Genomic DNA, 12,154 nt, shown 5'->3' with positions numbered 1-12,154 from the left:
TGTTATAAGGCATCAGGGCAGTAGTCTTCCTAAAATTCCAGGATACCTATTTCTTATGCAAATTCGTAGACTACTTTTTTTTTTTTTAACATGAAATCTTTATAGAAGATAACTTAGAAATTACTGACCTATAAAAACCTAAAAATTAATCCTGATTTTATTTAATAATGTAAACATTTCACATAAAGATGTATGACTATAAAATGAAAATTAAGTCAGAACAAGACCCATATATACGCTGTCTACAAGAGACCCACTTCAGACCTAGGGACACATACAGACTGAAAGTGAGGGGATGGAAAAAGATATTCCATGCAAATGGAAATCAACAGAAAGCTGGAGTAGCAATATTCATATCAGACAAAATCGACTTTAAAATAAAGAATGTTACAAGAGACAAGGAAGGACACTACATAATGATCAAGGGATCAATCCAAGAAGAAGATATAACAATTGTAAATATTTATGCACCCAACATAGGAGCACCTCAATACATAAGGCAAACGCTAACAGCCATAAAAGAGGAAATCAACAGTAACACAATAATCGTGGGGGATGTTAACACCCCATTTATACCAATGGACAGATCATCCAGACAGAAAATTAGTAAGGAAACACAAGCCTTAAATGACACATTAGACCAGATAAACTTAATTGATAATTATAGGACATTCCATCTGAAAGCAGCAGAATACACTTTCTTCTCAAGTGCACATGGAACATTCTCCAGGATAGATCACATCTTGGGTCACAAATCAAGCCTCAGTAAATTTAAGAAAACTGAAATCATATCAAGCATCTTTTCAGACCACAACGCTATGATATTAGAAATAAATTACAGGAAAAAAACTGTAAAAAACACAAACACATAGAAGCTAAACAATATGTTATTAAATAACCAATGGATAACTGAAGAAATCAAAGAGGAAATCAAAAAATACCTAGAAACAAGTGACAACGAAAACATGACGACCAAAAACCTATGGGATACAACAAAAAGCAGTTCTAAGAGGGAAGTTTATAGCAATACAATCTTACCTCAAGAAACAAAAAAAAACTCAAACAACCTAACCTTACACATAAAGCAACTAGAGAAAGAAGAACAAACAAAACCCAAAGTTAGTAGAAGAAAAATCATAAAGATCAGAGCAGAAGTAAACGAAATAGAAATGAAGAAAACAACAGCAAAGATCAATGAAACTAAAAGCTGGTTCTTTGAGAAGATAAACAAAATTGATAAACCATTAGCCAGACTCATCAAGAAAAAAAAGGGAGAGGACTCAAATCAATAAAACTAGAAATGAAAAAGGAGAAGTTACAACTGACACCACAGAAATACAAAGGATCATAAGAGACCACTACAAGCAACTTTATGCCAATAAAATGGACAACCTGGAAGAAATGGACAAATTCTTAGAAAGGTATAACTTTCCAAGACTGAACCAGTAAGAAACAGAAAATATGAACAGACCAATCACAAGTAATGAAATTGAAACTGTGATTAAAAATCTTCCAACAAACAGAAGTCCTGGAGCAGATGGCTTCACAGGTGAATTCTATCAAGCATTTAGAGAAGAGCTAACACCCATCCTTCTCAAACTCTTCCAAAAAATTGCAGAGGAAGGAACACTCCCAAGCTCATTCTACGAGGCCACCATCACCCTGACACCAAAACCAGACAAAGATATCACGAAAACAGAAAATTAGAGGCCAATATCACTGAGGAACACAGACACAAAAATCCTCAACAAAATACTAGCAAACAGAATCCAACAACACATTAAAAGGATCATACGCCATGATCAAGTGGGACTTATCCCAGAGATACTAGGATTCTTCAATATACGCAAATCAATCAATGTGATATACTATATTAACAAATTGAAGAATAAAAACCATATGATCATCTCAATAGATGCAGAAAAAGCTTTTGACAAAATTCAACACCCATTTATGATAAAAACTCTCCAGAAAGTGGGCATAGAAGGAACCTACTTCAACATAATAAAGGCCATATAAGACAAATCCACAGCAAACATCATTCTCAATGGTGAAAAACTGAAAGTATTTCCTTTAAGTTCAGGAACAAGACAAGGATGTCCACTCTTGCCACTATTATTCAACATAGTTTTGGAAGTCCTAGCCACGGCAATCAGAGAAGAAAAAGGAATAAAAGGAATCCAAATTGGAAAAGAAGTAAAACTGTCACTGTTTGCAGATGACATGATACTATACATAGAAGCCATCAGAAAACTAGTAGAGTTTACCAATAAATTTGGTAAAGTTGCAGGATACAAAATTAATACAAAGAAATCTCTTGCATTCCTATACACTAACAATGAAAAATCAGAAAGAGATATTAAGGAAACAATCCTATTTACCATTGCAACAAAAGAATAAAATACCTAGGAATAAACCTACCTAAGGAGACAAAAGACTTGTACTCAGAAAACTATAGGATACTGATGAAAGAAGTCAAAGACGACACAAACAGATGGAGAAACATACCATGTTCTTGGATTGGAAGAATCAATACTGTGAAAATGACTATACTACCCAAAGCAATCTACAGATTCAATGTACTCCCTATCAAATTACCAATGGCACTGTTCACAGAATTAGAACAAAAAATTTTACAATTTGTATGGAAACACAAAAGATCCTGAATAGCCAAAGCAATCTTGAGAACGAAAAACAGAGCTGGAAGAATCAGGCTCCCTGACTTCAGACTATACTACAAAGCTACAGTAATCAAGACAGTATGGTACTGGCACAAAAACAGAAAAATAAATCAACGGAACAGGATACAAAGCCCAGAGATAAACCCACACACCTATGGTCACCTAATCCATGACAAAGGAGGCAAGAATATACAATAGAGAAAAGACAGTCTCTTCAGTAAGTGGTTCTGGGAAAACTGGACAGCTACATGTAAAAGTATAAAATTAGAACACTCCCTAACACCACACACAAAAATAAACTCAAAATGGATTAAAGACCTAAATGTAAGGCCAGACACTATAAAACTCTTAGAGGAAAACATAGGCAGAACACTCTGACATAAATCTCAGAAAGATCTTTTTTGACCCACCTCCTAGAGTATGAAAATAAAAACAAAAATAAACAAGTGGGACCTAATTAAACTTAAAAGTTTTTGCACAGCAAAGGAAACCATAAACAAAATGAAAAGACAACACTCAGAATGGGATAAAATATTTTCAAACAAAGCAACTGACAAGGGATTAATATCCAAAATATACAAACAGCTCATGCAGCTCAATATCAAAAAAAAAAAACAACCCAATGAAAAAATGGGCAGAAGACCTAAATAGACATTTCTCCAAAGAAGACATACAGATGTCCAAGAAACACATGAAAAGGTGCTCAACGCCACTAATTATTAGAGAGATGCAAGTCAAAACTACAATGAGGTATCACCTCACACCAGTTCGAATGGCCATCATCAAAAAATCTACAAACAAAAATGCTGGAGAGGATGTGGAGAAAACGGAACCCTCCTACACTGTTGGTGGGAATGTAAATTGGTACAGCCACTATGGAGAACACTATGGAGGTTCCTCAAAAAACTAAAAATAGAATTACCATATGACCCAGCAATCCCACTACTGGGCATATACCCAGAGAAAACCATAATTCAAAAAGACACATGCACACCAATGTTCATTGCAGCACTATTTACAACAGTCAGGACATGGAAGCAACCTAAATGTCCATCAACAGAGGAATAGATAAAGAAGATGTGGTTCATATATACAAGGGAATATTATTCAGCCATAAAAAGGAACGAAATAGTGCCATTTGCAGAGGCATGGATAGACCTACAGACTGTCATACAGAGTGAAGTAAGTCAGAAATAGAAAAAGGAACATTGTATAATATCACTTATATGTGGAATCTAGAAAAATGGTACAGATGAACTTATTTGCAAAGCAGAAATAGAGACACAGATGTGGAGAACAAACTTATGGATACCAAGGGGGAAGAGAGGTCGGAATGAATTGGGAGATTGGGATTGACATAAACACACTACTATGTATAAAATAGATAACTAATAAGAACCTACTGTATAGCACAGGGAACTCTACTCAATGCTCTGTGGTGACTTAAATGGGAAGGAAATCTAAAAAAGAGGGGATATATGTATACATATAACTGATTCACTTTGCTGTACAGCAGAAACTAACACAACATTGTAAAGCAACTATACTCCAATAAAAATTAATAAAAAAATAAAATAAAAATTAAGTCAAAATGTGAGTAGCTGACAGATCATACCCAGCACACTTGTCTAAGTTGCCATATTTTGCATGAAAAGCTTGATTATTAAAAGAGTGGCTTCGAATCAATTTGGATTTCTTGATTTCTTTGCCTAGAGTAACAAGCAAAAGGAAAATGCAATTGTTTAGTTCATCAGTTCATCCTTAGCTGCCCCAACCCCATTTCCTCTCCAACTCCCACAATTTTCAGTAAAACACTGACAGGTGTAGCTTCCTTTCCTTAGCTTGACCTGACTGGTGTATCTCTTACCCCTACTGCCCATTAAGAACCATCAAAACAACTAACAGTAAAAGGCAAAAGGTGCCTTCAAATAATATATCTCAGCTCATGGAGTGACTTCCCTGTAATTATTGTTTAGGAAAGGAAAAAAGGAGACACAAAAACAAGTTTCTTACTTGTGGATTGGGTGCCAGAAGTGGGTCCGGGGACAGAAATGGGGATGTTCTTGGGCAGAGTTGTTGGTGTCTTGGTGTCTCTACCTAAAACAAACTCTGATTTAAGTGCTATAATTTCCTCTGAGTTCTTATTAATCCCCATACACATACAAGGCAATGCAGAGAATATGAATCACTATCCCTAGTGAAGCAACACTCTTTTCCAAATCTTACTTTTTATATATTTAAATATTTCAATCTTAGTTATTCAGTGATCAATTTCACAATCTTATTGCTGTTACAAAACTTCAAACTTTCCTTAGAAGGATCTGAACCTCCACATTGATCCTCACCATTTATTCATGTACTCCTAAATCTATATCACAGTTAGCAGCCAATTTTTGAAAACAACTTTGATAAATGAAAGAAAGTGAAGTGATTTTTCATATTAAATTAAAAACTAAGCATGGTCTCTCAGCATGCTAGGATGCAACATCAGTTGGGTACCTTGGTGATAAAGACATGCGAAAACTACTTACGTTTCTTTTCAAAGGTTTTATCACTCATGGGCCTTCCATCATTTTGTTGCTTTTCTTTTTCTAATTGTTCCTATTAATAAAACAGTATCTTAGCATTAAAAGTAAGCATTAGATTTAGAAAATTGTTCTAATCAGAAATTACTCTAAGCTTTAGAGGTACAGATACAGTTCACAAAAATACGTAACAGAAGTAATTTGTTTTTCCAAATTAGTGTCTAAAGAAGTCACAGTTCTTTCAGATTTGTGTTTTTTTTAACATCTACAGAATTGTGCCCTTGGAGGCTTGTCAAACTAAAACAATGAGTTTAGTATCATTGTTGTGATGAGCCGTTAATTTCTACAACATATTTACTAATTCTCATCAGCAAAATGTGTTACTACTGGCCCTTTCCATTTCTGACTGATACATGGCAAAATAATGTTCTTCTTTTAAAAGAATGAGAGAAAAAGAAATGATCTTTTAGATATTATTTAAATGTTCTATTGAAGTATAATACACATAGAGAAAGTGCACAAATATAAGTGTACAGCTCAATAAATTTTCCCGAAGTGAACACACCCATATAATCAGCTCCCAGACCAAGAAACAAAATGTTACCCAAACTCAAAGAGTTCTTTATCCCAACAGTATAGCCAAGAAAAATCAATAAACATATCAAGTTCTGAACAAACATGGCATAACTGACATGTACAGAACACTACAATCAACACTGGAGAACATACATTCTTTTCAAGTGCACATGTAAAATAAAAAGGCAGAGAAAATAGACAAGATAAAAAATTTTCCACATAGAACTGGACTGCATAAAAAACTATTAAATAAAAATTCTAAAACTGAAAATAAAACATGCAAAACTGAAAAATATCACTAAGTGAGCTTAACAGTAGTGTTACCTGCTTCATCTTTTCCTCTACTATCTTGATCATATTAATCACAGTTGTCTTGAAGTCCTTGTCTGCTAACTCTAATATCAGGACCTATCTGTGGATCTTTTGCTATTCTCTGATTTTTGTCTTGGGTTTAGGTCATTAAGTCCTAAAATTTTTTAGAGTCTGCTTATTCTCTACATCTTCTACCACTGGCAATCCTGAACTCTAATCTTTGGCTTAGACTGCTGAAATAATGCAATTTGCTTTTCAGAGGATTTCCATTTAAGTTTTTAATCTCACAGCATAATTCTCTGCAGAAAAATAGACAATATAAAAAATCAGAATTTTAGAACTGACAAATAGAGTAATGGAAATTTTAAAATCAGTGGAGAGGCTCAGCAGCCAAATGCAGAGGGCAGGAAAAGAACTGGTGACACTGAAGATGGATCAACAGAAATTATTCACTCTGAGTAGCAGAGTTTAAGGAAAAAAAAAAGAAAGAAAGAAAGAACAAAGCCTCATGGACCTGTGGGATAATATCAAAAGATTTAACATATGTGTAATTGGAGACCCAGAGGTATAAGAGTGAGGAACTGGGACAGAACATATATTGAAATAAATAATGGCTCAAACCTTCCCAAATTTGGGAAATGATACACATTTACAGATTCAGGAAGCTCAGCAAATCCAAGACAGAACAAATTTGAAGCTAATCATGCCTAAAAACATCACAAGCAAACTGCTAAAGACAAAAAAGAAAAGAAAAAATCTTGGAAGTAGCCAGAGACAACATTATATAGAGAAGAGTAATAATTCAAATGAGAACAGATATTTTATCAGATGCTATGGAGACCACAACACAGACAGAAACACTTCTTAAAGTACAGTATAAAAAAGGCTGTAAACCCAGAATTCTGTATCCAATAAAAATATCCTTTAGAGAGAAAGGCACAAATAAGACATTTTAGATAAAGGAAAATGAAGATAATTTGTTACAAAATACTTGCACTCCGAGAACTTCCAAAGAAAGTTCTTCAGGCTGAAGGGAAAAAATAAGAGGGAAATTTGGGTCCTAAGAAATGAATGAAGAGCACTGGAAATGGTAAACATCTGAGTAAACACACAGGTTTACTCTCTTAAGTTCTTCAAGATACATATGACAACTTAAAGCAAAAATTATCACACTGACTGGTGGGGTTTTCAGTGCAGATGTAATTCACATGACAAGTGTAACATAAAGAACAGTATGGAGCAGGTAAAGGGTTCTGTATCACTGTTAAATAAAGTGGTACAATATTAACAATAAGAAGACTATAAAAGGTTAGGTATGTCTGCTGTAATCTCTAGAGAAAACACCAAAAAGCAATTCAAAAGAAAAGGGGGGGTGACCGAAAAGACAGAGAGAAACACCAATCACTAAGATAAAAATATAACAGGGGGTATCACCATAGATTCTATATACATTAGAAGGATAATATAAGAATATTATAAACAACATATGCCAACAAATTGGACAGATGACATGGACAAATTGGGGGGGGGGTGGAGCAACTTATCAAATTGACAAAAAAGAAAGAAAATCTGAATAGTTTTATAGCTATTAAAGTAATTGAATGACTTATCAAAATCCTTCCAAAATGAAAACTTTGAGTTTCACTAGTGAATTCTATCAAACACTCAAGGAAAAAAAAAACCAATTTTATACAAAATTTGTCAGAAAATAGAGGAAGTGGTAATACTATCCATCTCATTTTATGAGGCCAGAATAACTCTAATACCAAATTTAAAAGACCCAAGAAATGACCCCAAAAATTATAAACCAGTTTACACTATGAATTTATGAATACAAAGGCAAAATTCCTTTAAATAAATTAGCCAAGCATCCAGCAGCAGAGAAAAGGACAATATATCATCACCAAATAGAGTTTAACCCCAAAATATAAAATCGGTTTACCATTTGAAAAATCAATGTAACTCAGTGTTTTAACACAATGAAAGTAGAAAAACAAATATCATTTCAGGAAATGCAGAAAAAGCATCTGACAAAATTCAACAATCATTCATAAAAACTCTCAGCAGACTAGGAATAGAAGCGATAAATGGCATCTATATTAAACCTATTGGTAACACCATACCTAATGATGAAAGATTGAACTGCTTCCCCCTAAGATCAGTAAAAAGACAAAGATGCCTACTTGCATCACTTTTATTAGTCAGAGGTCTCTTATTATACTGGAGGTCCTGGACCTTTTAATACGACAAAAAGAAAGAAATAAAAGGCACAAACACTGAACAGGAAGAAGTAATCCTACTGTACTAAAAGATGACATAATGGCTCAGGTAGACTGTCCTATTAAATCTAAAAACCAACTTCTACAACAAATAAGCAAACTTAGCACATTTGCAAAATACAAGGTTAATATACAAAAATCAATAGTATTCTTAAACTCCAGCAACAAAAAACTGGAAAGTAAAGCTTTAAATTACAATTCCATTTACAATGCCAAGACACGTAATATACTAGAAATAAATCTAACAAAAGACTGCCTTGAACTCTACGCTAACTCTACCAAAACTAAGTAAAGAAGACTAAATAAATGAAGTGATAGACAATGTTCATGGATTGGAAGACTTATATTGTTAAGATGGCAATTCTCCAAATTGACCTACAGATCAATGTTAATTAACACAATCCTAACTAAAATTCCAGCAGGCTTTTTATAGAAATTGATAAACTGATTCTAAACTTTGTTTCAAGATGAAAAGGGCCTCTACTGGCCAAAGCAATTTTTTAAAAAGTTGGAAAAGTTACCCTACCTGATTTTAAGAATTACTATAAAGTTATAGCGATCAAGATAGTTTGGAATTGCCAAAAAGATAAACCTATAAATTACTGCAACAGAATGGGAGTCAAGAAACAGACATATGTATATACAGACAATTGATTTTTTTAAAAAAGGTGCTAAGGCAATTCAATGGGGAAAGTAAAGTTTTCAATAAATGGCATTAGAATAATTGCTCATTGAGATGGAAAAAATAAACATATATAAAAATTAACTTGAAATGAATCATAGACCTAAATGTAAATCCTAAAACTAAAATTCCTAGAAGAAAACATAGGAAAAAGTCTTTATAATTTGGGGCTAGACAAAAGATTCTTAGAACAAAAAAGCATGAACTATGCTAAAAGAAAAAAAGGATAAGTTGGACTTCATCAAAATTAAAAACTTCTTCTCTTCCAAAGACACCATTAAGCACAGACTCCAAGAAAATATTCATAAAATGTATCTCTGACCAAGGAGTTGTATTCAGAGTTTATAAAGAACTCTCACAACTCAGTCAGAAGATAAACAAAAACCACTTTAAAATCTGAAAAGAGACTTCATCGACTAAGATATAAGGATGGCCAACACACAAAGGAAAAGATGCTCAGCCTCCTTAGGCATCAGGGATAAGCAATTAGAGATAACATTACATACCCACCCTCTAGAGCATTAGAGAGGTTACGGGGTAACTGAAGCTCTCCACCACAGCCAATGGGAATGTAAAACGGCACAGGCACTTTGTAAAACAGTCTTTGTTTTTAAGTTAAGTGTAGTTTACCATATGATCCAGCCATTCCATTCCTAAGTTATTTCCCCAAGAGAAATGAAAACTTATGTCCACTCAAAGACTTCTTCACTAATGTTCCCAAGCTAGAAGTAACCCAAATGTCCGTTAAGATGTGGATAAACACATTGTGGTATATCCGCGGTATGGACTACTACTCAGAGATAGAAAGGAATGACCTCTTTATATGCACAAAAACATGGATGAATCTCAAAGTAATCATGCTGATGGAAAGAAGCATGACCCAAAAAGGTACTAACATATGATTCAATTTATATAAATTCTAAAAAATGCAAACTAATTTACAGTGACAGAAACTAGATTAGTGGTGGCTAGGGACTAGAGTAGAAGATGTGAATCACAAAGGGGGCACAAGGAAATTTTTGAAGGAATGGCAACATTTGGTATTTTATATTCTGGTTTCATGGATATGTCTATATGTCAAAATTCACCAAATTGCACACTTTAAGTATTTGCAGTTAATCATAAGGCAATTATACTTCAATAAGGTAGTTTTTTTTTTTAAGGCTCTCAAATGTAGTTTTCCTTACAATTCATAAAAGAACATATTTCAAAAGGTCAGGATTCTTCTTTAGTCATTTAGGGAAAATAAAAGTAGTATGAAACTAAAGGAAATTATTGATTAGATTTAATAACAAAGCACAGTTAATACTGGTCAGAAAAGAGTATGTGTGTGTGCGTGTGAAAACATACCATTTCCAAAAGAAGTAGCTCTTCTCTTTCTTTCTCTTGATCCAACAAATCTTTTTCATAAAATTTTTTCTGAAACTAAGTTTAAAGTTTAAAATGAAATTGTGAAACATTAATGATGAGTCTCTGCCAATTTTTAAATATTCCTTTCAACATAAGGTAAAGAGAGTGTACTCACAGCGTCCATGGACATTTCCATTCTGTCCAACTCTAACACAGTCTGCAAAGAAAATGTTTTAAATTATTCAACAGTAATTAAATTAAATCAACTAATGATTTCTCAGAAAGACTCCTTTTCCAGAGGGAGGATCAAAGAAGAGACTTCTCCACTATGTGAAAGGCTTTCATATAACATGTGATTGATTTAAAATTTTTTCTCCATTGTAAGAATTATGTAGAATTTCAATTACATTTTGAAGATAATGAATAAAAAATCAAACAGCAAAAAAAAAAAAAAAAGAAAGTCTCTAAAGTTCGTCCCAACTCTACGTTGTGTTTTTAATCAACCTCTATATATTAACACCAGGATCCACTTAAACTTTTAAAAGTTTTTCAACTTAAGAAAAGCAAGTGTAGGGCTTTCCTGGTGGCACAGTGGTTAAGAATCCACCTGCCAATGCAGGGACCACAGGTTCGAGCCCTGGGCTGGGAAGATCCCACATGCCACGGAGCAACTAAGCCCGTGCCCCACAACTACTGAGCCTACGCTCTAGAGCCCACGAGCCACAACTACTGAGCCCGCGTGCTACAACTACAGAAGCCCGTGCACCTAGAGCCCATGTTCCGCAACAAGAGAAGCCACCGCAATGAGAAGCCTGCGCACCGCAACAAAGAGTAGCCCCCACTCACCACAACTAGAGAAAGCCCGTGCACAGCAACAAAGACCCAACACAGCCAAAAATAAATTAATTAATTAATTTTTAAAAAAAAAGAAAAGCAAGTGTAGAGGATTATTTTAAATACTAAACACATGCAATTTAGTTTCTAATAACTTCCTGTGCCACTCTTTTCTGAACCTTCAGAAATACAATATAATTTTTGAATTTTTAAAAAAATCTTTTAGCTAAATATATACAAAGCTAGGTATCATTGGGCTTAATATCCTTAGTTCCTTGCCACAGAAACTTTTGAGTATTACGACATTTTAACCAATAGAAAAAACTTTACTCTGAAAGCATTCTCTTAGTATTTGTCTTTCAGAATACATTGGTCTGCAATAAATTATTTCAATCAAACAATGGCCCATCTAATCCAGGGTTCTGTCTCTGATAGAGGACAGTACTTTTTTACAGGAGTAACTCTGATGGCCAGGATAAAGTACATTTATTCATATGCCCAAAGCTATCCATTGCAAACATAATATTTATTTGAAATTTTATTTTTATGCTGAAATTTATGAAAATGTTATAATTTATGGCATGAAATAGCCCTTTTAAATGAAATTACTTTTCATCTTAAAAAACTGACTAAACTATTTCATTTTTAACCCAAAGCTTTGAATAGCTTCCTGAGAGTTTCCCATACCAATACATCAGTTTGATAAACATTATACTATAGAATTTTCATGGGACAGACTGACTTCCTCATGTGACATGTTCTTAAAATAAGGGCTGTACTCCAGAATAATCCATTGAAAGTTAATAATCTATCAATTTAATTATATCATTTTTGCCCCTATTTATGGGGTCAGCTTGAGTTACCTCTTCAGTTAATAAATTCTCTCAAAAAAGTAAGTAACTGTCTCATGTTTAC

At 33.8% G+C, this 12,154-nt stretch overlaps 1 protein-coding gene across 1 annotated transcript in view; it reads right to left on the bottom strand.

The window, feature by feature from the left end:
• The window catches only part of PPP4R4 (protein phosphatase 4 regulatory subunit 4), a 104,248-nt gene that overhangs the window by 9,089 nt on the left and 83,005 nt on the right, over positions 1-12,154 (bottom strand). Inside the window, exons 17-21 of the mRNA XM_057544440.1 lie at positions 10,581-10,622; positions 10,406-10,480; positions 5,213-5,282; positions 4,695-4,778; positions 4,297-4,390 (exon numbers count right to left, since the gene is read on the bottom strand). Of these exons, the coding sequence (XP_057400423.1) occupies positions 4,297-4,390; positions 4,695-4,778; positions 5,213-5,282; positions 10,406-10,480; positions 10,581-10,622 (365 nt within the window). The remainder of the gene's footprint in view (positions 1-4,296; positions 4,391-4,694; positions 4,779-5,212; positions 5,283-10,405; positions 10,481-10,580; positions 10,623-12,154) is intronic.

This window comes from Balaenoptera acutorostrata, chromosome 3 (genome assembly GCF_949987535.1).
Source record: "Balaenoptera acutorostrata chromosome 3, mBalAcu1.1, whole genome shotgun sequence".
Classification (NCBI taxonomy): Eukaryota; Metazoa; Chordata; class Mammalia; order Artiodactyla; family Balaenopteridae; genus Balaenoptera; species Balaenoptera acutorostrata.
This window is presented reverse-complemented; position numbering and strand designations above follow the sequence as displayed.